General features: G+C 45.6%; 1 protein-coding gene and 1 long non-coding RNA gene across 4 annotated transcripts in view; one reads left to right on the top strand and one right to left on the bottom strand.

Moving 5' to 3' along the window:
- Positions 1-12,537, top strand: part of tesmin (testis expressed metallothionein like protein) — a 48,902-nt gene extending 36,365 nt beyond the window's left edge. Inside the window, exons 6-7 of the mRNA XM_072466772.1 lie at positions 7,694-7,875; positions 12,216-12,537. Of these exons, the coding sequence (XP_072322873.1) occupies positions 7,694-7,875; positions 12,216-12,408 (375 nt within the window). The 3' untranslated portion in view covers positions 12,409-12,537. The remainder of the gene's footprint in view (positions 1-7,693; positions 7,876-12,215) is intronic.
- LOC140384554 (uncharacterized) overlaps positions 1-25,536 on the bottom strand; it is a 98,281-nt gene that overhangs the window by 71,619 nt on the left and 1,126 nt on the right. The window contains exons 2-5 of one of the 3 annotated variants that reach the window (XR_011933084.1): positions 24,703-25,138; positions 14,716-14,830; positions 14,595-14,629; positions 12,704-14,296 (exon numbers count right to left, since the gene is read on the bottom strand). This is a non-coding gene — a long non-coding RNA (uncharacterized lncRNA). Of the gene's footprint in view, positions 1-12,703; positions 14,297-14,594; positions 14,630-14,715; positions 14,831-24,702; positions 25,139-25,536 lie in introns of those variants that run through there. The other 2 variants (XR_011933085.1, XR_011933083.1) reach the window with 2 other exon arrangements.

Below are 25,536 nucleotides of genomic sequence, written 5' to 3' on the forward strand. Positions count from 1 at the left end.
CCTCCCCACTTCCTCACATCCCCATCTATCCATCCACCCCACTTCCTCACATCCTCATCTATCCATCCTCCCCACTTCCTGACATCCCCATCTATCCATCCTCCGAGTTCCTCACATCCCCATTTATCCATCTTCCCAACTTCCTCACTTCCCCATCGATCCATTCTCTGATGCCAGTGGCCCTCAGTATCATGAAAGTGGATGACTCTCGCAGAAAGCCACTCCATCTCTACTGGGTGAACACATATGCTTAGGCACTCATAGGTCTGCTCTTATTCCCATTGCGGAAGTGAATATAACATTCAATGGAGGGTGAATGAACGTTGTTCCCCCCAACCCCCAACCTCCATAGATCTGCTAACTGCAGAGGAGGAAGTGATGGAGATCAATGGCATCTCAGCATCTCTGCCCATTAGCAATGGGGAGTGGGGTTCTCCCAGCTCCTTGGTGACAGAATATAATGCTTACACATCATGCAACACATCATGTTCACTTGATTTAATGTGACTGAAACATGATCATCTTTGTAACATTAAGTTGCAACATTCTTATCTTGCCAGTGCTAATTGATATAATTTCACTGAGACAGCTCTTTTACACATATAGCAAGCTGGACATGGATCTTACAATCGAGACATTCTCTGAGGAGCTGATTGCTTTTGAGGAGGCCTTGTCACAGTCCTCATTCTTGCAATGAATCAGCTCAGATACTTGCACCTTGATGATACGAGTTAGATTGTTGTGTTTTCATTTGGTAACGCTCACTTCACAGACAGACAGACAGTTGTGTGAGCAATAGCACTGAAGAATTTGTTTTGGAGAGCTCAGCTCTTTCCAAACTCTGCTCAGTTGGGCACAGATGCTGCACCCTGGGAACCATCAATGGAAATGATTATCACCGAGGAGCACAGTAAACGTGTGATGTACTAATAGGCCTTCCAAGCACAATGACCACAATTTCAGAATGAATGGGGTAATTTCTCTCCAGCATGGACAGGTTGTTACAAAGCAACATGTCTTCTGGCATTGCCAACTTCATGGAACATCAATTGCTGCTATTAAATAAGTGCATGCCCACCTTGATAACAATCAGGCAGATTCTGTCCCCTTTAAATAGGATGACATCTATCTTGTCTCCCGGTACCTTATTGATCTGTACCAAACTGCAGCAGAATGGATGCAGCGACGTCTGCTGAGTTCACGAGATGCTGAACGTGGAAGTGGGAGCCCCACTTAAAGCACCTCCTCTTCTCGCCTGATGGGTCTCCCCCTCCTCCCACACCGTCCCCCCTCTTTCCCCATCCCAGTTCCTGCAGTATTCCCACTAATGAGGGTTAAGTCTGATTGGGACAAGGTAACTCAGGCTGTGGGCATAGCCCTCAGATTGTGCTCCTAGCAGTCTTTTCCTTCATTCTGTTTAACCCCTAAATTGGCTACTACATCTTGGATCCCATTTCACCACCCAAGTTGTGAATAGCTCCCTATTATGACTATTGCATTTGGTTCTGACATCAGCCCATTTTTGGTAACTAACTGGCTCAGTTGACATAATTGCTGGCCTGGCAAACAATCCATTACTCACCCACCTAATTAATTCACCTAATGCATTTGGGTGGCACTGACTGGGAGAATTTGGATATGTTTCTGGCAGACCCTTGACAGAATCTGGAAGCAAATATGACAGCCATGAATAATGAGGCCACCAGGGATCATCTTGGCGACTGTCGCCTGCCCACCTCAGGGGAGAACCTTTGTTTGAGGGGGTGGGCAAAGTTCAGACACCATGTTTCGCATTTGACACTCATCCAAGGTCCAATCTAAAACAGCCAAGCTAGCATCCATCGTGGTCTAATTCTGAAAGCATCCAAAGAGTAAATGCTCAGCAAAAGTGCTTTCCCACTAATAGCCAAAAATGGAGTACTGTATTTCCTCCAGTATATTTTAATCATTACTCAAATATTGCTGTTGTGTTCTTACCTTGTATTCACTGGCAAATTTGAGAAAGTTGTGAATGTGCTATTAAATTTACTTGATTGTTTCTGGTGTAAAATGGCAGCTGGTCAGCCATGGGGCACAACAATTGGCAGTATCAGAAGGCAGCTCCCAACAGCAAGTTAAGTTCAGCAAAGAGTTATTACAAAATCCTTGTGGGTGCAAGGGGGAGATAGATGGTCATAGCAGAGATCAAAACTTTCCTACAGGGTTCTAGATGAGATCCTTGCTTCTCTAGGCCCCATTACGGGAGGCTTTTGACCATCCGACCCTCGCTGGCACCTTCACCTCACAGGGCAGCCATGGATTTAATACATCCATGCAGCATTTAACAATGAGACAGAGTCCAGTGCACACCACATCTGCAACCAAAGCCAGTCATGTTAAAATTGCTGATCGGTGGGAAATTATATTACTCCACTGAGACTTGTCCCTTACCTCTTTCTTGTTGATTGGAGCAATTATAAATTTCTGAAAGTCGGGAGAAAGGGAAAGGGCATTTAAAGAAAGCAAGATGAGGTAAAAGTAGAATCCAGGTAGTTAGGAGAGCGTGTGAATTTGTGATGTATATATGTGTGTGGATAGCCCATTATCGGAAGTGGAGAGAAAAGTGAAGAATTGCGAGTTGGACTACAAAAGGCAAGGAACAGTAGAATCTGAAAGCACACCGAATTAAATGGTGTGTTGAATTTCCAAATGCAGCTGAAGCAGGAAGCACTGTTTAAATTAATCCAGTGAAGCTCAGCCACTTGAGAGAGGGGGAACATTATTCCAGCAGAAATCAGCATAGGTGGAGAAGGAGGGGAGAAAACTGTGTGGGAAAGGGCACTGAATCAATTGCCATTACATCTTAATCTCTGCTTTGATTTTCTTTTGGGTGCTCGTACTGCACCAGATCCATTGGAGGAGGAATGAGCTGTGTGGAGCTTGGGATGGGATGAGGATCCCCTTTGAGTCAAAGGCCAATATGGTGGCCTGCAGTCCTGGGGCCTCCCCGCTTTTTATCCGCTATGTTCCGCAGCCATGGCTACCTATGTCGCCATGCCAGATTTACTGTGGTTTTCTCACTCTCCGCAATTTTTCTGTAATCACTTGCAATTGCTCTGAACAGATTTTTTGTTTTATAATTGTTCCATTTGCCTTGCATTATCATCCCTTTTGTAATTTAAACATTCCCCTCTTCACCCAGCAGAAACTTTATTGTTTGTTAATTTAATGCCCCCTTCCCCTTTACCAGGGCCAGCTTTTGTTTAAAGGATCGTTATTTCTAATAGCTTCTGTGGTGATGTGCATCACTGCAAATACATGTAAGCTAGCCAGACACTAGATGGAGCACCAGAAACATCACACACACACACACTCAACCAATAGATAAGTTAGATAGGAGGCGACCAATGGACATTCACGATACACAAGGAGGTGACACGACCACAGGGGGGCATTACACCAACCCATATATAAAGGACACCACACACATGATCTGCCCTTTGGCCAGTGGAGACAGTCAGTGAGGAGAGGCACATGGTTGATTCAATATTACACCCACCACGTGGAAGACAGCAGATGGTTAGTCACTTTAGGTAGCTATAATAGGATTAGCAGTAGTGTCGAACTCAAGTTATAAAAGTGTACATTGTGTAAATAAATGTGTTGAAGTTATCAACACGTCTCAACCTTCCTTTGACAAATGCAACACAAGCAAGCCGCTTATGTTACAAAGGAAACATAACAAAACATGGTACCAGTAGTGAACTGTTTAAATCCAGATAGCCATACCTCAGCGTACAGTGACAACCAGCAATACCCAGGCAAGATGTTCGAGCTCGCGGTTCCGCAGCAGCTCCAGTACCACGGCGATCTCCGCGAAAACTGGCAGGTATTCCGGCAAACGTTTGAATTCTTCCTGGTGGCAGCCGAACTTAAAGACCTGGCCGATAATGAAAAAACAGAGCTTCTCACCATTGCCGGTGCAAGAGCAGAAGAAATCTTTTAAAAATTCAAGTTTTCCAAGGGGCAGTACAGTTGCGACTTCCAGGCAGTCCTGGACAAATTCGGCAAATACTGTGAGGAAAACACACTCCAATCGGCAAGGAAAGGTAAGAGAAGCGCCAGTACTCACCTCGAGGCCAAAATCCCGGACCAGAGAACGATTTGGGTCGGGATCGGCGGCCATCTTGCTAAAGGGACTACACTAGCGCAGTTGCGCGAGAAGTGCGCAGAACCGGAAGGTTAGTTTAAGCATGTGCGAGACGGCGTGCATGCGCAATCAAGAAAACGGCCATCGATAAAGGAACAGTGATCTGCGCATGCGCAATCGCTTCCGACGTGCTACGTCACGCGCGTCATGACATCAGAGGCCCCAGACCGCACCAATTTCACGGGGAAACGTCCCAAATCAAAGAAAAAATCTTTTAAAGCGGAAAACAACCTTCCTTCACCTGGAATGACAGCACAATGCCTCAAATTGAACCAGGAAATGAAATTAACCTCCGAAGAACCCTGCAACAAGCAGTCACCTACGCACAAACTGATGATTCCGTCCTTGAATACTTCGATACCGACCTTTACATTTTCTCTGGACCTCGCGAGCCCAATGACAGCTCCATGGTCCTAGACGACTATGACTCGGACGGACCTTTCACCTCGAGAGGCTACACCAGTACCAAATCCGAACCGCAACTGGACGTGTTGCACATTGGCGACCCCCGCATTGAATCCGACGCAGATGCAGATTCATTCTTCGGATTTGAGGATCTTCAACCCAGCAGATATGACGTCCCAACTCATCAGTGCAGGATGATGCTGCAGCCTGAAATTAAGAGACAGAGAGCGGTACAAGCCCACAGAGAGCGGCCTGCTGCCACACAGAGCGTGGTCCACGCCCCGCTCAGGGTTCCCGACTCTACGAAAGAAGACATGCAAGACTCCACACCGCAGTCCTTGCACGTACAAGAAGTGACTCCAGTATCACAAGACTCCACAGCAAGCTCGTGGACAGACGCCACAATGGCAGAAACGCATGACTCCGATGCGCAGTCCTTGCAGGAACAAGACCATGAGGGTCTAGAAACCTCCTCTGACCAACTAGTGGCAGATGATGCAAGTCTGCCATGCTTACGTAAACAGCAAGAAGACTATAACAGTCTGCCACGCTCCACTGCACAGCAGGACGACGTTGACGGTCTATCATGCTACAATGAAGGACAAAGTGATGATGACTGTTCAAGCCCAAATGAAGGACAACGGCAAGACAATGACAGTCCACCCACATTGTTTGCACCACCAGATGAAAACTCTGACAATTTACCCAACCCTAGTGAACAGCAAGCAGCTACTGAGGATCTACCCACGGTATGTGAAACGAGTGACGATAACATCCCACTTCCCATGCAAGAGGTACAAAGTGACAGACCTCGGCTAGTGCGTACAGAGGCACTCGACGATCACTGTGAGACCACTGGTGACTCCGGTGACACCACACTACTTCCACCCTCAATTGCTCGAACCTCTCCACTAGTCAATGCATTCCTGCATGTTCCGACTCCAGACGTGCAGCTTCAAGAAATCTCAGCTGACTCCAGTGAACCTGCTAAGACTCCGGACGGGGAGCATCAACAAAAAACAGACCAGACTCCAGATGGGGAGCAACCAAACGCCGACTCTGATTCACGTAAGCCAGACTTTACTCCAGACAGGCAGTGCCCCAACCTCAGTGATGGCACGCTCAGGATGACAGCAGATGCCACAACGACAGGAGATGGATCATGTAACAATCACACTGGGTCAGCAATAACAAGCAGCGGCCACAGCCCAGGAGGAATACACCAATTTTCACCACAGCTATGTCCACACATTTGTTCCACACCGACAGTGCGGCCAATGACAGCTCATGCTGGACAAACCCAGTAATCAAGCCTGCAGCAGCCAGCAGTCTATGCAGCATATTCTCAAACAGGCCAGCACTACGGATTGCCCACTAATGGAATCAAGACCGAAGGAGGACTACCGCCAGCGCAATCTGCACTACAGCCTGGATGCCTTAGTTACTGCCCAGGATTTGCTGAACCCCAGCCTGGCCAGACAGCATATTCCTATCAGATGCAAGGTTCTAGTTTCACACCATCACCAGACATTGATGCGATCAGCAATTCTGTCTCCAAATCGACATGCTTCAACGCTTCTTAGCAGAATCACCCTTCCAGCACAGCATGTGGCAAGAACTAGCATGCACAGTCTTATCCAACTTCAGCATATGGCACATCCATGACCTCGAATGATACTGTTGATGGTACCTCTTCAATGTCAACGACCTATCCGCTACAAGATGCCATCCGACAGCACCACCACAAACATAAAAAAAGGAAAAGACTCCAAATCAGACAGCGAAGTGATTTGACCACTTCTTGGTTCCTGTGGCTCGGAAACGTTGATGGCATTCATAACCAAGAGAGACATTTGACCATGATGATTGATGGTTTATGGACTCACATGAATGATTTGGACTTATTGTTTAATCACCGTTCCCATGACTTGTATATACCTTACCTTATCTACCTGTTCTTTGTTCAGTTTTTCTTAAAGTGTACAGAAAATATGAACATATAAAAAAGGGAGGATGTGGTGATGTGCATCACTGCAAATACTTGTAAGCTAGCCAGACACTAGAGGGAGCACCAGAAACATCACACACACACACTCAACCAATAGATAAGTTAGATAGGAGGTGACCAATGGACATTCACGATACACAAGGAGGTGACACGACCACAGGGGGGGCATTACACCAACCCATACATAAAGGACACCACACACATGATCTACCCTTTGGCCAGTGGAGACAGTCAGTGGAGAGGCACAGGGTTGATTCAATATTACACCCACCACGTGGAAGACAGCAGATGGTTAGTCATTTTAGGTAGCTATAATAGGATTAGCAGTAGTGTCGAACTCAAGTTATAAAAGTGTACATAGTGTAAATAAATGTGTTGAAGTTATCTACACGTCTCGACCTTCCTTTGACAAATGCAGCACAAGGAAGCCGCTTATGTTACAAAGGAAACATAACAAAACAGCTTCCAGTTCTGCAAGAACAACTAGGGTGCAATTTTCCCAAAATTGCAGTGTTGGATCAGGCAAGAACAGCTTGTGAAACTTGCCAGTTTCAAAGCCACCATTCGCACCTAATTTGACAGCACTCTGCACCCCCCTCCATCATCACCTCTTCCCCCACCCCACCTTCCCCGAGTGTTTCCAGTATTTCCTGTTTTTATTTCAGATGTTCATCAACTATTGATGTTGCATTACTAAAAGTGTTTGATTGATTATTTTCTGTGTTTAAACCAAGTATGAAAATTATATTGAAATACACTGTTACATCATGTTTGATGCGCTTTTAATGAAGGCACTCTCTTTCCAATTTGAACAAATCACATTCTAATCAAACACCTTCTTAAAAACAGCTCCTCTTTCATTGATAGCCTGTGCTAAATCACTGGGTCAAGATGAAGTCAACTATTGGTTGATTGTGCTGTGAGTCTCCAGCAGTAAATAACATTTAGAAGTATGAATGGTTTAATTCTTTTGCATTTCATTTGTAGGGAATTAAATGGAAATGGAATTTTGTGTGTTATGCTTTTATGAGTGGTCCTTGAGTGAGATTTAATTGATTTCATTAATTGTTTTGCCTTTTTTTTTTGCTCAGGCAAAAATAATGTGCTCCTCTATTTGCAAGTGTATTGGATGCCGAAATTATGAGGAGAGTCCTGAGAGGAGGACACTAATGAGTATTCCCGACCACAGTGACATGGGCATTTGTCAACCTAGGACTAAACTTTTTCCTGAAATATTCAACTACAGCAAACAAGTGAAAGTGAATCGGGAAAGGTAACTTTAAAAATAAAACCCTTATTTCTTCTGTCAATATTCTACCCTTCTACACTTAAGACCCAGACTCGAGGTGCAATTCGACAGATCATTGCGGCTCTCCAATACATTGTAAGAAGTCTTACAACACCAGGTTAAAGTCCAACAGGTTTGTTTTGAATCACTAGCTTTCGGAGCTCAGCTCCTTCCTCAGGTGAATGAAGAGGTGGGTTCCAGAATCACATATATAGACAAAGTCAATGATACAAGACGATACTTTGAATGTGAGTCTTTGCAGGTAATTAAGTATTTACAGGTCCAGACGGAGTGACTGGAGAGAGGGATAATCACAGGCTAAAGAGGTGTGAATTGCCTCAAGCCAGGACAGTTGGTAGGATTTCGCATGCCCAGGCCAGTTGGTGGGGGGGTGAATATAATGCAACATGAATCCAACATCCCAGTTTGGGCCGTACTCATGTGTGCAGAACTTGGCTATCAGTTTCTGCTCGGCGATTGTGCATTGTCGCGTGTCCTGAAAGCCGCCTTGGAGAACGCTTACCCGAAGATCAAAGGCTGAATGCCCTTGTACCGCTGAAGTGTTCCACGACTGGAAGGGATCATTCCTGCGTGGCGATTGTCACGCGATGTCCATTTATCCATTGTTGCAATGCCTGCATGGTCTCACCAATGTACCACACCTCGGGATATCCTTTCCTGCAGCGTAAATAGACAACGTTGGCCGAGTCGCACGAGTATGTACCGCATACCTGGTGGGTGGTGTTCTCGGGTGTAATGGTGGTACCCATGTCGATGATCTGGCACGTCTTGCAGAGGTTGCCATGGCAGGGTTGTGTGGTGTCGTGGTCGCTGTTCTCCTGAAGGCTGGGTAGTTTTCTGCAAACAATGGTCTGTTTGAGGTTGCGCGGATGTTTGAAGGCAAGTAGTGGGGGTGTGGGGATGGCCTTGGCAAGATGTTCATCTTCATTGATGACGTGTTGAAGGCTGCGAAGACGATGTCATAGTTTCTCTGCTCCAGAGAAGTACTGGATGAAGGGTACTCTGTCGGTTGTGTCCCGTGTTTGTCTCCTGAGGAGGTTGGTGCGTTTTTTTGCTGTGGCGCATTGGAACTGTCGATCAATGAGTCGAGCACCATATCCCGTTCGTATGAGAGCATTTTTCAGTGTCTGTAGATGTCGATTCCTCGATCGACAGTTCTAACGTGCCACAGCAAAAATAAATCCTACCAACTGTCTTGGCTTGAGGCAATTCACATCTCTTTAACCTGTGATTAGCCCCCTCTCCAGTCACTCCGCCTGGACCTGTAAAGGCTTAATTATCTGCAAAGACTCGCATTCAATGTATCGTCTTGCATCATTGACTTTTATATGTGTGTTTCTGGAACCCACCTCTTCATTCACCTGAGGAAGGAGCTATGCTCTGAAAGCTAGTGATTCGAAACAAACCTGTTGAACTTTAACCTGGTGTTGTAAGACTTCTTACTGTGCCCACCCCAGTCCAAAGGCAGCATCTCGACATCATGGCTCCAATACATTGGCCTGATTATTCTACCTGCCCAAGTCTCGATTGTGAACATCAACAGGCTACAGACAGCTGACGGATAAGGAGAAACATCTTGCCACTGTTGAATGTATAGGCCATGAGCATTTTCCAGCAAGTGTCACTAGAGGATGATCCTGGCTAATCTTCCCTCACTAGCCAGGGGCAAAGAAGTGAACTATGGTGGCTGCTAACTTTGTACAGGTTAAGAATGGTCTTGATCTCTGTAGCTCAGCTTTACCAACCTTTCAGCAGAGACACGAAAAGGTGCAGTTTTGGATTAGCAAATTTTCCCTATAAAGTTCCCATTGGCAAGCATCATTCCAGTATAATTTATTTTGTTTACATGCTGAGTGTAAAGTGTAAATTTAAAATCTTTGGTATACCTTGGATTGGATTTGTTTAGTGTCACGTGTACCGAGGTAAAGTGAAAAGTATTTTTTGCGAGCAGCTCAACAGATTATTAAGTACATGAAAAGAAAAGGAAATAAAATAAATTACCATAATAGGGCAACACAAGGTACACAATGTAACTGCATAAACACCGGCATCGGGTGAAGCATACAGGGGTGTAGTGTTAATCAGGTCAGTCCATAAGAAGGTTATTTAGGAGTCTGGTAACACTGGGGAAGAAGCTGTTTTTGAGTCTGTTTGTGGCATGTTATCAGACTTTTGCATCTCCTGCCCGATGGAAGAGTGAGTAAGCCGGGTGGGCGGGCTCTATGATTATGCTGCCCGCTTTTCCCAGGCAGTGGGAGGTGTAGATAGAGTTACTGGATGGGAGGCAGGTTCGTGTGATGGACTGGGCTGTGTTCACGACTCTCTGAAGTTTCTTGCGGTCTTGGGCCGAGCAGTTGCCATACCAGGCTGTGATGCAGCCAGATAGGATCTGTAAAAGTTGGTAAGAGTTCATGTGGACATACCGAATTTCCTTCGTTTCCTGAGGAAGTATAGGCGCTGTTGTGCTTTCTTGGTGGTAGTGCCGAACAGGACAGATTTTTTGAGATGTGTACCCCTAGGAATTTGAAACTTCTCACCATCTCCACCTCAGCCCCGTTGATGCTGACAGGGATGTATGCAGTACTTTGCTTCCTGAAGTTAATGACCAGCTCTTTAGTTTTGCTGGCATTCAGGGATAGATTGTTGTCGCTGCACCACTCCTCGAGGTTCTCTATCTCCCTCCTGTATTCTGCCTCGTCGTTATTCGAGATCCGGCCCACTATGGTCATATCATCAGCAAACTTGTAGATGGAGTTGGAAACAAATTTTGCCACGCAGTCGTGTGTGTACGCGGAGTATAGTATTTCCCTTTTCTAACAGTTAGAAAATTATTTGGAAAGCTCTCCTGTTGGTCTTTATTAATAATAATAATCACAGAACAAAAAGAGTTGATTTTGTTTCTTAGTCACTGATGAGCTAGCTAATATCCTGGAGTGACACAAGAATGATAAAATTGGACTGGACTGAGAACAGAAAGAAAAATCAATCCTCTATATACAAGTGGATTGGTGTTGTTCCCAATTATTGTCCAGGGATGTTGACTAGAAGCTACATCTTTATGTTTGTTAGTTGAGGACAGGATTGGATTTGGCTCAGATTACTCTCCATGGTCAATAAATCTGTGTACTCACTCTCAAGACTCACATATGATGAACATCCATTTGGACAAGGAGTTGGAGATTAGCTGGCATTCATAGAAGTACCCCAAGTATGAGAAGAACATTTTGGAAAGGAAAATCATAGATTATCATAGAATTTACAGTGCAGAAGGAGGCCATTTGGCCCATCGAGTCTGCACCGGCTCTTGGAAAGAGCAGCCCACCCAAGGTCAACACCTCCACTCTATCCCCATAACCCAGTAACCCCACTCAACACTAAGGGCAATTTTGGACACTAAGGGCAATTTATCATGGCCAATCCACCTAACCTGCACATCTTTGGACTGTGGGAGGAAACCGGAGCACCCGGAGGAAACCCACGCACACACGGGGAGGATGTGCAGACTCCGCACAGACAGTGACCCAAGCCGGATTCGAACCTGGGACCCTGGAGCTGTGAAGCAATTGCGCTATCCACAATGCTACCGTGCTGCAAAGGTATATACTATAAAATCTGAGATATCCTAGAATTTTCCTACATGTATCTACACTGAACGTTCAGCCTTAATGACAGTACTATATCTGGGCAATCTGGCACCATCCATAATGAGCAAATCATATCATCAAGACGCACACAAATCTAACATGGCCGATTAGGCATCCTGTCTCTCCAGGAAATAAATCTTGACAGTAAAACAAAACTAATGATTTTTCAGATACATAGTAAATTATAAGTTTAATAATTTAGTATTTTTTATTTAAAAGCTGTTCTTTGCGCTTCTGAAAATTAGACAATAGGAATCTGGCCAAGTCCCAATGCCCACTTTACCTGAAAGAGCAGTTAATATTGGACATACGCCTGTAGTTGGAGGTAACAAACACTTCTTGGGAGATAATTTCATAGTACTACAAAGGCAACATCTGCCACTAGTGGCTTGCATCAACCAGCCATAAGCACATCAAGCTCAACCAACCAGTACATTGCAACAATGTGCTTTAGCTATTTCCCTTTTTCTGGGGCATTTTTCTTGTGAAAATATTCCTGGAAGCAGTTTCATCATATATACAAGACATGTCTGCAATCCGAGACATAGATAACTTGGCGTGATGGCTTTTATGATACTGTGATGTTTCATTCAAAGGAGTGATTGCATAAACTGACATGCTCATGTTTTCATTTTGTTCAATTTTTTGAACTATTGACAGACATCCTTTTACCTTTGTCACCTGGGACGTCATAGATGCTACTTGTGGCTGCCTCTTGGCCCAGGCAGAAGAGGCGGAAAAAGCTTATCATTCGCTCTCAGTAGCAGAACATATGATCCTGGAAGAATTTGGCCGCTGTTTTGCGCAAATTCTTCATTTAGCATGGAAATCAAAGGAATGGCAGTGTTTGTGAACTTCAATTTCGCTCCATAATAGATGCCACTTTGTAACGTTCATGCAGATGTGGCTGCACCTCACTGTTCTTTTTTTTTCTAAAAATGTAGAGTATCCAATGCATCTTTTCCAATTAAGGGGCAATTTAGCGAGGCCAATCCATCTATCCTGCACATCTTTTGGGTTGTGGGGGCGAAACCCACGCAAACACGAGGAGAATGTGCAAACTCCACACGGACAGTGGCCCAGAGCCGGGATCGAACCTGGGACCTCGGCGCTGTGAGGCAACCGTGCTAACCACTTGCGCCACCGTGCTTCCCCCACCTCACTGTTCCAATAAATGGACATTCTCAGTTTGGGATTGCCAGTCGTTGAAATAAGTTTATCGCATTTTTTGAGAATAGTCAGTACTCAAATTTATTGTTAAATTACAATTTCTTTACTTAAGCTCATTTTTTTCAGAACGTTACATGGGAGGTGATGGGGGTATAGTCTTCTGATTACTATGCTATGTGTAGGCATTTGTAAAAACTGTTGCAATCAAATATCTGCTAAACGAACAGTTGTAGAATTTGACTAGGAATACTGGAGAGAGTAAATTGGCACAAAACACATTTACAATGTATCTACGTGTAACAGACATAGAAAAATTGATGAAAATATTTAGCTTAGCTCTGCTTTTCTGGCATTATATGTTGCTGGTAACCTTTCTAAATCGTAAATTATAGCTCAGACTTAAAAGAAATACTACCTAGTATTAGCCTGGTGTTCAATTCCTCCAGTCCCTTTTCAACTTTCCTGTAATGTGCAATACTGAGATGTCACTGAATGACACCAATATGGAATGACACATTTGTGACAATTTCCATACCCAGCCCACGGATGGAAATATTAACAAAATAGTCATTGGCTAGTCCATATGAACAAAGGGGCGAAAATATTGGAAGAAATGGGTCTTAAATGGCATTGAGCAGGACCAGCTATAGAAAGAAGTAGCTAGGGTACCAATGAGCTCAGTTCCTTGGCACGGGAGGGGAACATCAGCTAGGATTCCTAGTTCTGATTGTTATTCAGGTAGTTTTTGATAGCAAGTGTGAGTATCAACTGAGGACAGTATGAGGGCAGCACGGTGGCGCAGTGGTTAGCACTGCTGCCTCACGGCACCGAAAACCCGGGTTCGATCCCGGCCCTCCGTCATTGTCCATGTGGAGTTTGTACATTCTCCCCATGTCTGCGTGGGTCTCACCCCCACAACCCAAAAAAGATGTGCAGAGTAGATGAATTGGCCACGCTAAATTGCCCCTTAATTGGAAAAAAAGAAATTTGGTACTCTAAATTTAAAAACAAACTGAGGACAGTACAAAGCTGATCAGTAATGTATCACCAACAGACGAATGCTCTCCTGACGCGTACAGTTTTCTGGGCTCAGGCATCAAGAACGGCCACTTGGGTGAGGCACATCCTAGCATGAGTCAGTTATCTTCTGAAGAGGTGAAAGAACTGTGGATCCAAAATTATAGCAATTTTTCTTGATAATTTGGGGCAGACAACTGAAAATATAGATGCTAGGAGCACTGCTTGTTGCATTAAATTAAACATTTTGAGGGTCATGGTACAGGTTAGAATAACAGGGGCAGAAAGTTATCTGATAATAGCCGTGTTGTTTTGTCATCAACTACCTGCTCGTTACATTTTAGAAGTTTTTAAAAAACAAAACTGAAACAATGTCTATTCTGGTGAATTAACAGTGACATATTTCAACACATTGTGCCATTTATAAATCAGAGCAAACAAACCACTGGAAGTAAGCTGTTCAGATGGCTCAGTGGGACCACCTAGTTCTCAGTGTCAGACAGTCCCATTGGGTACGTTGAATTGGGTGGTCGCGGGAGAGATGACCATAAGGTCTATAAGTTAGGGGAGACAAAGGAAAAAAAACATTTAATGACATGGCTTGTGTATGTCGACATTGGGTAAAGCAGGAATAGACACCACTGTGGTGCTGTCCATGATGAATATTGTGCTGACATGCATTGCCACAGAGATTGAGCACTTGGATAAGATATAGAGCAAGGGTCAGTTTTAAGTTTATGGAAAAAAATACTTCCAACGATAAGCATTTTGAAATATTGTTACTTATACTATACCAAGAAAAATATCTAAAATCAACAATATAATACATAAAGAAATAAAAGCAGCCAGCACCTGTTTCACAACACCCCAGCAGGAGGCAGCACTTTCTGGGAGAGGAGAGAAGATATTTGATAAAAGTGAATGTAATGTTTTACCAGTCACCTTGAAATGTAATTTGTAACTTTCATCTTACCAGAATATGGTCAGTGCTCACATAATAGCCAACTCTCATCATTTGTAGGAAATTAACCTTGTGGATGCCATGCCCAATGAATCATTTCCTGTTATCTGGCACGCTGGTGACATTTCTGAAAGACGAGATATAAATGAGGAACTAACTTTAAAACAGGTTTCAGTTATTAACAAATAATATATTTTATAGCTTCTGGATTTTAAATTGTTTATTAAAACAGATTTTAAATTATTTATTGAAAAATATTTTAAATTAATTTATTGACAAATGTTTTAACGTAATTTATTGGAACATATTTTAGATAAATATATAGAAAGAAACCTTTTTAATAACAATTAGAACATTTCCAGTGCATTCGCTGTTCATATTTCAATAAATAAAATGTTGTTAAAGAATCATCAAAATGGTCTCTAATGAATCTTAATTAATATAAATGTAATGATTAATTTTAACTGATTAATACAAATGGATATACATGGTTCCAAGCCTTTTGCATTTACATTTTCAAATAAAATATTTTGAAAGAACTTGGCTGTGGGACTTTAATTGTAGAATAATGTGACTAATAAGCATTTGAATAAAGAGGCATCATCGCCCATACTACTTAAAACATTTTATTTCTAGTGCCATGGTTTAGGAAGAGAAAACAAATCTGCATTCTTCCTGGTTGCTATCCACTGATCGCTGTTATGTAAACCTGTAAGCAAAAGTACTGAAGGACATAATCATCTGTAAATCCCCCAGTCACAAATTTGTCAACATTCACTGCCCAAGTTACTTGTTTCCCTCTGCTCCATCATTGAAGTCATGATCAAAGAAGGAGTTTTATGTTAGGATCATAAGGCCATAAGACATAGGAGCAGAATTAGGCCTCTCGGCCCATCGAGTCTGCTCTGCCATTCAATCATGGCTGATAGGACGTGTGGTTCAAAGCTTGGACAAAACTATTGGCTTTAAGGAATGTCTTGGGGATCAGAATATGGTGCAAGAGCCGAGGATGGCCAGGTCGCGGCCGCGCTCGCTTGTCCAGTTGTGGGAGGGAAGGCACTGTTGACTGGGATTACGGGATCAGAATACGCGGCAAAAGCAATTTCAGACTATGCGCCGCACTGAGTGGATGTGGTCCTGGAGACAGAGATAGATCAGAGGCCGGGGCAGAGAATGGTGCGGGGTTTTTGGAGGACCGACGCTTCTTTGAGAAGATCGGGAAAGTGATTGAGGAATACGTAGGATTTAACTGTACAGGGGAAGTATCACAGGTGGTGTTATGGGAAGACATAAAGGCGGTAGTGAGGGGGGAGGTGATATAATTTAAGGCTGTGGTGAACCACTGCAATAGGAGATGTAAGGTAGGACCTGCACTACAGGTTGGACGGTAGCTCCTGCCGGCTGGCTCTGCCCACGGAGAACTGTATAAATATGTATGACCTCCAGTGCCCCGCCATTTCGCCAGCTGCAGCAGGAGGCCACACATCTGACTGTAATAAAGCCACAGTTGTACCCAACTTTAGTCTTTGTGCAATTGATCGTGCATCAAAGGCCAAGGAAGCTACAATTGGGGAAGGCCCGATGGGTTCCCAGTGGAGTATTACAAGAAGTTCAAAGACAAATAGGCACCGCTGATGGTGGGGATGTTTGAGGAGGTGATAGGGAAGGGGGAGTTACCACAAACTTTGAGACAGGTGGAATATAAGGTATCTTTGTCCACGTATGATTTATTGTTATATATATCAGAGCGGAGTATGTCGGTGGGGAACATAATGGGACTTCTTCAAAGATTTGGGTCATTTTCAGGATATAAATTGAACTTGGAGAAGAGTGAATATTTTGAGGTATCCCAGCCGGGAGTGGGGGTGGGAATGGGAGGGCTGCCATTTTGCAGGGCAGCAACACACTCCAGGTATTTGGGGGTGTGGGATTGGGTGGGGGCTCCATAGGTACAATTTACTAGCTTGGTGGGGAGGGTGAAAGCTGACTTGCAAGGTGTGACAACCTCCCTGTCATTGGTGGGCTGGGTGCAGGCGATTAAAATGAAAGTGTTGCCGCAATTTTTGTTTTTGTTTCAGTGCCTACCAGTCTTTACCGAAGACATTCTTCAAGGACGTGGACAAATTGGTCACCTCGTTTATCTGGTGGAAAGGTAGCCAGGGTCAGGAAGGTGGTCCTGCAGAGAGGGTGGCAGGTGGGGAGGTTGGCCTCTCGAATTTACTATACTGTTATTGGGTGGCAAATGCAGAAAAGGTGAGGAGTTGGGTTGTGGGGGATGAGTCCCAGTGGGTTAGGATGGAGGAAGGTCTGTGCAGGGGGTAATGGTTGAGGGCGCTGGTTGTGGCGCCACTTCCAATGGCCCCGGGTAAGTATTCTGGGAGTCTGGTGGCAACACTGAAGATTTGGAGTAGTTGAGGCAGCACTTTAAGTTGGGAGCTGGGTTAGGAGAGATGCTGATTAGGGGGAATCACATGTTTGAGCCAGGGAGGCTGGATGGGAGGTTTTGGAGATGAGAGGAGAGGGGGATCAGGGTATTAAAAGACCTGTTCCCAGGGAGGATGTTTTGTGAGGCTGGAAGAGTTGGGAGAGAAGTATTGGTGGGGCAAGGAGAAAGGTTTTGGTTCCTACAGCTCTGATTCTTTGCAAGGAAGGACGCTCACAGCTTCCCAATAGCACAAACCCCCTCGTTGTTGGAAGAGGTATTGATGGCAGGGGGATTGGAGAACGGGATGGTGTCACCGATTTATGGGAAGATTCTGGAGGATGACAAGGAGTCCATGGAAGGGATTAAGGCCTAGTGGGAAGAAGAGCTAGGGGAGGTAACGGAAGAAGGTTTGTGGGGTGAGGTGCTACGAAGAGTGAACGCCTCTACCTCATGCACGAAGTTGGGGCTGACACAGCTGAAGGTTGTGTATAGGGCACAACTTCACGAGGGCAAGGATGAGCTGACTCTACGAGGGAGTGGACGTTGTCTGTGAGCGGTGTGGGAGGGGTCCTGCAAACCATGTACATATATTTTGGTCCTGTCTGAAGCTGGAAAGGTATTGGAGTGAGGTCTTTAGCATCATCTTGGGGGTACTGCATGTGGACTTGGAACCGGGTTCCTTAGAAGCCATTTTCAGGGATCGGACCGGCCCAAGCTGCAGGGGATGCAGGGTCAGATATTTTGGCCTTCGCCTCGTTGATTGCCTGGAGGTGGGTCCAGTTGGGTGGAGGTCAGCTTCTGCACCCTGTGCCTCGGTGTGGCAGGGGGGACCTACTTGAATTTTTGACCTTTGAGAAGGTGGAATTTGAGCTGCAGGGGATGAAGGAGGGCTTCTACAATTCATGGGGACTGTTTATTATGCACTTTCGAGAATTGGTTGCCATTGAACATTGGGGTGGGGGGTTGGCGGGGAGAACATTTTACTGTTTCGTTAATTTTTACCTGGAATGTACAGATTGATGTACTGGATTATTTTTGAGGGTGATACTGGGGGATTGTTATCGTGTTTGTTTTGTTATTTATTTGATGAAAATGTAGAGATAAAAAGATATATAATGAAATAAGGATTGTCTTAAAGGATAGAGAGGCAGAAATTAGGAAAGGTGTAGGGAAGTTGAGAGATTACAGCTGAGAAGGTTGAAGGTCTGATGGGGCGAAGGGAATGAAGGATGGGGAAGAGGCCAGAGTTGGCGGGTTGACGATCTGGAGGGGATTTGAGAGATACGATGGGGTGAGGCCATGAAGGATTTTGACACGAGGATGAAAATTTTGAATAGATGCCAGCAATTACAGGCTGATGGGTGAGCCAAGCTTGGTGTGCATTAGAACACAAGCAAAGGTTTGGATGAATTGAAGCTTATGGAGGGTCGGGGTTGAGAGGCCTGCCATGAAAGTATTGGAACAATTGAATCTGAAGGAATACTTGTGACTAATAAGCATCCAATTTCTCGGGTCAGCTCTTCAGCCATGCCTTTTGTCTCCTCTCACTTCTATTTCTTCCTCAGTACCCACCTCGATGCTTTAAGAAGTTCCCGAGGACTTACGGGGGTGGCCATGAACTGAGTGGTCGCACATTTTGTGGCTCCTGCTCGCGGTGAATTTGTTTGGTACTTGATGCACGATCAATTGCACAGAGACGAGAGTTGAATACAACTGAGGCTTTATTACTCTAAGATGTGTGGCCTCCTACAGCAGCTGGCGAAATGGCTGCTGTATAGGGAGCACACACATTTATACTCCGCCAACTAGGCGGAGCCAGCAAGCAGGGACTGCCCCCGTACCTGTAGTACAGGGTCTTACCACACAACTCCTAATATGTACAACAGTGGTAATTACCACAGTACTTTTCACCTGATATAGGGGGTGTTTGCTGGTGCAAAGTGCATGATCAGTGAGAGATAGAAATGCTCCTCTGGTAGGACCTGTTTATGGCTTATCAGACAAGGAGTGCAATGATCAATGGGCAGCGGTCTGGCCGGGAGAAGAAAGTGCATCAAGGGAAAGATGGCGGAGAGCTCTGGGGTGTCGTCCCCAGCCCAGTAATCTACTGAGCAATTGGTGGTGTTTCTGAATGTCAAGATCCAACAAGAGGCCTCAGAGGACCTGGCTAAGGTGGCAGAGCAGATCAGGGCAGCTTTTGAGAGGGTGGAGCAAAGGCTGTAGGCGCAGAGTTTGGAGGTCCAGAAGGTGGTGGATCATGAGGACTGGCTGGCCTCATTGGAGGCAGAGGAGGTGCTCGTGGCGGATTGCCAGAAGTGGCTCAGGGAGAAGGTGGAGGACTTGGAGAATCGCTCCATGAGGCAGAATCTTCAGATTGTGGGGCTGCCTGAAGGGATTGAGGTAATGCAAGCCACAAAGTATGTGGCAAAGATGTTTGAGATGTTAGTGGGGGAGGAGGGTCTTGGACTGACCTCCTGAAGTAGATGGGACGCACAAGTCGCTGAGGAGGATGCCGAAGCCGGGGAGCAGCCAGGGTGCGGTTACATTATTTTCTAGATAGAGAGAAGATTCTGTGGTGGGAGAAGGTGACAAGAGAGTGTACCTGGGATGGAAATGTGGTATGTATCTACCAGGACCTGGGTGCAGAGTTGGTCTATTGAATGGCGGGCTGCATTCAATAGTGTCAAAGCAGCCCTCTACAAGAAAGGAGTAAAGTTTGGGGTGTTATATCCTGTTCGTCCGTGGGTGACACATCGGAATCAGGATTCTATTTTGATACGCTGGAGGAGGCAAGTAAACTTATGAGAGACCATGGACTGGGGGACTGAGGACATTTGGAGATGCCAGAACAGGGAATGTGGGTGTGTATGCTGGGCAGATTGTTGTATTCATTTTGTTTGGGCATGGACTGGGTAAGTATGTTCTACTGTTTTATGGGGGACCTGTTGGGGTGGGAGTGAAGGGGAGGTAGGTGGTTGCTTCAAGTGGGAGCCACCGTGCTAGAAGATAGGCTAGTTAACATGAGTGAAGTGGGGAGGGTCGATCCGTGGAGGGAGTGCGGGAGGCGTGGGGTGGGTTGGTTTTCTGTTTCTTTGTTTATTGTGGGGGGAGGGGTTTGGGGGAGTGGCGGGATGCTAATGTGGGCGGAGTTGGTGTGACGCAGTTGGCTAAGGGGGAATAGCAGCAGACATCTTGGGGAGGCCCCGAGGGTGTGCGAGGCGTCGACCTGGGGGAGCTGGTTAAAGAAGGCTAATGGCTGATCGGAGAGGGGGGGGGGAAAAGAGCCCCCCCCACCCGGTTGTTTACATGGAATATTCGGGATTAAATGGGCCAATTGAGAGGTCTCATGTTTTTGCGCACTTAAGAATTTGAAGGTGGATGTGGTGTTTCTTCAGGAGGCGCATTTGAAGGGTGGGGGGGGGGACCAATAAGATTGAGGAAGGAATGGCAGACACAGGTATTCTATTCGGGATAGGATAAAACGAGAGGGGTGGCAATGTTGATCAATAGCAGGGTGCCATTTCAGATGGGGGATAGTGGCAGACCCCGGATGGAGGAGGGGGGGGGGGGGGTAAATTTGTGATGGTGAGTGGAAGGTCCCGTGGTGCTGGTCAATGTGTATGCCCCAAATTGGGGCGATGTAGAGCTTTTGAGGTGGGTTTTGGCAACGATCCCAGACCTGTTGGACTGGTAATGTCCCAGGTCCCTGAAGGCGCTGTTGGGATCTATAGAATGCATGGGAGGCGCAGACCCGTGGCAGTTAGAGATCCCTAGAGTGAAGGAGTTTCCGTACTCTTCGCATGTCCACCGAGTGTACTTCCGGATTGATTTCTTTTCCTGGACAAGGCGTTGTTGGCGGCGGTGGTTGGATGGGCGTATTCGCCGATTGTGGTGTCTGACCATGCGCTTCACTGGGTGGATTTGTAGGTTGGAAAAAAGGAGTCCCCAACAGCCGCAATGGAGGTTAGGTGTGGGGTTATTGGCAGATAAGGTAGTTTGCGAAAAGATAGGGGTGGCTATCCAGAATTACTTGGAGGGGAATGAGACTGGGGAGGTTTCCGCCTCCAAAGGCGGTGGTAAGGGGGGAGTTTATTTCGATCCGGGCGACAAAGAGAGGGTGGAGCAGGCCGAGAGATTGAGGTTTATGGAGGCCATTCAGAGGGTTGACCGGAGGTACTCAGCAGCGCCTGAGGAGGCGTTGTTGAAGGAGGGACAGAAGCTCCAGATGGAGTTTGGGTCGGAGTTGGGGCCCGTTAGTCGAGATATAGAATGAGTTAATGGAGAGGGCAGATTTCCCACCCCCCACATTGTCTCAAGCCTCGATATCGCTTCAAGAAAGACAAGGCTTTGGAGCAGTGTGGGTCATACTGCCAGGTTTCACTGTTGAATGTAGATGCAAAGCTGGTGCCGAAGGCGCTGGTGACGTTGGGAGAGGATTGTGGGCTGGGGTGATAGGTGAGGATCAGATGGCATTTCTGAAGAGGCGGCAGCTGTCGACAAATGGCCGCAGGTTACTGAATGTCATTATGATGGCCTTGGAGATCCGAGAAGTAGAAGTGGTTGTGGCGATGGACTCGGAGAAAGCTTTCGTTCGGGTGCAGTGGGTGTATTTATTCGAGGTGCTGGGGTGGTTTGGATTTGGGCAGGGATTTGTGGACTGGGTCTGTTGTATAAGGCGCCTAAGGCGAGTGTTTGAGCAAACAGGGTCAGCTCAGAGTACTTTGGGTTGCACCTGAGGGTGAGGCAGGATTGTCCACTCGGCCCACTGTTCTTTGCCCTGGCGATTGAGCCCTTGCCAAACTTGTAAAACTATTATTGGGCAACAAACGTTACAATTGTTAGGAAATGGGCGGTAGAGGAGCGGTCAGTGGGTGGCGGATCGAAGCGGCCTCGTGTAAAGAGTCAAGTTTGAGGGCACCTTTGCTGGTGCCCCTTCCATTCTTGCCAGCCATTAACTCCAGGAGCCCAGTGGTGGTATCAGTGTTGAGGGTGTGGAAACAGTGGCGGCAGCATTTTAGAATGGAAGTCATTTCCCAGTGGGTGCCGATTTGCGACAATCATAGGTTTGTTCTGGCAAGGTTAGATGCGAAGTTCCGGGGTGGCGGCAGGTGGAGATGGAATGCTTTAGGGATTTATTTGTTGGAGGGGAAGTTTGCGGACCTGGAGGAGCTGGAGGGGACGTACCAGTTGCCGAAGGGGAATGGGTTCAGGTATCTGCAGGTTCGGGACCTCCTGAAGAAGGAGGTGCCTTTGTTTCCGATGTTGCCACTTCCAGGGTGGCAGGACAAACTCCTGTCCAAGGAGGAAATAGGAGAGGGATAGGTCTCGGATATATGTGGGGAGCTGTTGAAGAGAGAGAGCGCCTCGGTGGTGGATGTTAGGTGCAAGTGGGAGGAGGAGCTGGGTGGGGCGCTGGGGGTTGGAATATGGAGGCTTTGCGAAGGGTTAAAGCGTCTCGCCATGTGCAAGACTAAGTCTCACCCAGTTCAAAGTGGTACATGGGCCCACATGATGGTGTCCAGGATGAATGAGTTCTTTCCAGGGTGGAGGAAAGGTGAGGGTGGTGTGCGGGGAGGCTGGTGAAGCATGTTTGTATGGAGGGGTTTTGGACGGGATTTGCAGCTATAATCTCGAAGATTTTGGGGGTAACGGTAGCTTCGAGTCCGGAGGTGGTGATATTTGGGGTGTCGAAGGATCCGGGAATGCAGGTGGGGAGAGAGGCCAATGTGTTGGCCTTTGACTCTCTGATGGTCCGGAGATGGATTTTGTTGTGCTGGCAGGTTTTGGAGCCATTGAGGACAGGGGTGAGCGATTTGGCAGAGTTCCTGCAGTTAGAGGAAATCAAGTTGACCATCAGGGGTGCACTGGAGGCGTTAACCTCAAGGTGAAAGCTGTTCATCGACTACTTTAAGGACTATTGAGTCGTCAGCGACGAGGTGGGATGGTTTTTTATTCTGTTTGGGGTGAGTTAAAAGTTAAAAAGAGGGGGCAGGTGCTGGGGTAGAGTGGGGGGTGGGTGGGTGGAGATTGTTGGGAGGGTGTAAGGATGTTTTGGTTGTTTGCTTAGCCGTGGCCATATTTGTTTTTTTTCTTCCTTATGTATATATTTGAAAATGCCTCCAATAGAATGTTTTTTTTAAAAAGTGCCCAGAGTCATTTTCTGACGTAAGGAGCGTCGTATGAATACGAACTAACCTTATTTTGGAATGGAAACTTGGAAAGAAGAACTTTCACTTTATCATAACTCTCAGGATGTCTAAAAGCATGTTACATCCAATGCACTATTTGGACATGCAATCGCTGCCTTTGGTGGGTTACTGGGGATAATGCAGATTGAAAGTGAGATTAAAAGTGCCATGAGTACGAGTGCAATTAAATCTCAGCATAGGCCCGTGCCATCTTGAGAGGAGTTGGCGAATCTATTCCTCACTTAGTTTATAAGCATATAATAGTGATATAATTTATATCAAAAATTATTGATTTATCTGGAAAACAAACACCAAGATGTCATTCGATCAAAATCGTACATTTCATTTCCCAACACTGGGTAACGTTAATCGAACGAGTGTTCCAACAAAGTAAAAGGGTGGGACCAACAAATCCAGTGAACTCAGGATATCGAGGGATATACTGCATTGGATAAATAGGTATGGCAGATATCAAGGGCTCAAAACAGCAGAAACCCGAGAGGAGTGTAGAATGCGCAAGAGGGAACCGAGAAAAGGAAATTAGGTGAAAAACGGGACATGATAAGATACTATCAGGTAAAATTAAAGGAAAATCCGAAGTTGTTTTACAAGTCCATGAAGGATGAAAGGATAACTAGAGAAAGAGTAGGACCCATTAAGGACCACAGTGGGGATTTGTGTGGAGCTGGAGGACGTAGATAGGGTTCTAAATGAATATTTTGTGTCGGTGTTCACTAGTGAGAGGGACGATGTAGGTATAGAAATCAGGGAAAAGGACTATGATAAAAATTAAAGAAATTAACATAGACGGAAAGGAGGTTTTGAGTTGTATGACAGGCTGACGTAGGAGAGGGAAAGGTCTCGGATATATGTAGGGAGCTGTTGTATAGAGAGAGCGCCTCAGTGGAGGATGTTAGGCGTAAGTGGGAGGAGGACCAGATTAAATACATTCCAGGTCCAGATGAAATGCATTCCAGGCTGTTGAGTGAGGCAAGGGAAGAAATAACAGGGATGCTGGCAATAATTTTCAATTCCTCTTTGGCCAGAGGAGAGGTTTCGGAGGACTGGAGGATAGCCAATGTGGTACCATTATTCAAGAAGGGAGGAAGGGATAAAGCAGGCCAGAGTCTAACCTCTGTGGTGGGGAAACTATTGGAAGCAATTCTAAGAGACAGAATTAATCAGCATTTGGAGAGGCAGGGATTATTGAAGAACAGTCGGCTTGGTTTTGTTAAGGCGAGGTCATGTCTGCCAACTTGAATGAAGCTTTTGAAGAGGTGACCAGGTGTGTCGATGACAATATATTTGACCTAGTCTACTTGGACTTCAGCAAGGCTTTTTCTGAGGTCCCACATGGACGAATGTAACTACTACCAAGACTGGTACCTTTAGAGTAGTTAGACGTTGCTAGCTTTTCTTATGGTTAAAAAAATTGTTTGCAACTAGTGTTGACAGCGCAGTCTTCCATCTGTGGACAATGATGGACATACAGCTAATCAAACCAATTAAGGACGGGGTAGCTCCTCTTGATGGACTTTTGCTGATGGCTGGAGAAATCAATCTGTAAGTTAAAGTTCCACAGCTGTCGTTGTGGGTTGTTGCTTTCAATGATAGCAGCTGCTGCCAAATTGATGCAGCCACTGATCATGGTGGCACATGCCAGCCCACAGATGGTGCCACCATTTCCCTCCGTTGACAACTAATTTTCTCCCAGGTGCGCAAATCGATGTTTAAGGCCTTCACGCCAGACCAAGTGTATCCAGAATCACTGTGGTTTCTGGCTGGATGATCTACTGTGAACATGATCTTCTCCATATGTCAGCTGCAAGAGAAGTGTAAGGCACAGAATATACATCACATTTTTGTAACTTAAATACAAATGTAATCATTTATTTTAACCCAACTGAATGAGTTATGATTGTAGGCCAAACAGTCCCGCCAAACTCCAAATGTTATTAACACGTAGATAAAAATGGAAAAATTATTTCTGTCCTGTGTTTCTAACTTTAATCTTGATTACATGAAAACTACAGGAGGAATATAGAGTTTGCAAACTCACTTTAGAGCCTAAATAAGGTCCAAAGTTCTCCAATCTTGCTTCATATCTCGGTCATTTAACATTCATTGTAGTTTAAACTGTGACCTGTTTTAACAAATGCCATTCCTAACTATGTTACCAGTTAGGGGCAGCACGGTAGCCTTGTGGATAGCACAATTGCT

Source organism: Scyliorhinus torazame, chromosome 10 (assembly GCF_047496885.1).
Source record: "Scyliorhinus torazame isolate Kashiwa2021f chromosome 10, sScyTor2.1, whole genome shotgun sequence".
NCBI lineage: Eukaryota > Metazoa > Chordata > Chondrichthyes > Carcharhiniformes > Scyliorhinidae > Scyliorhinus > Scyliorhinus torazame.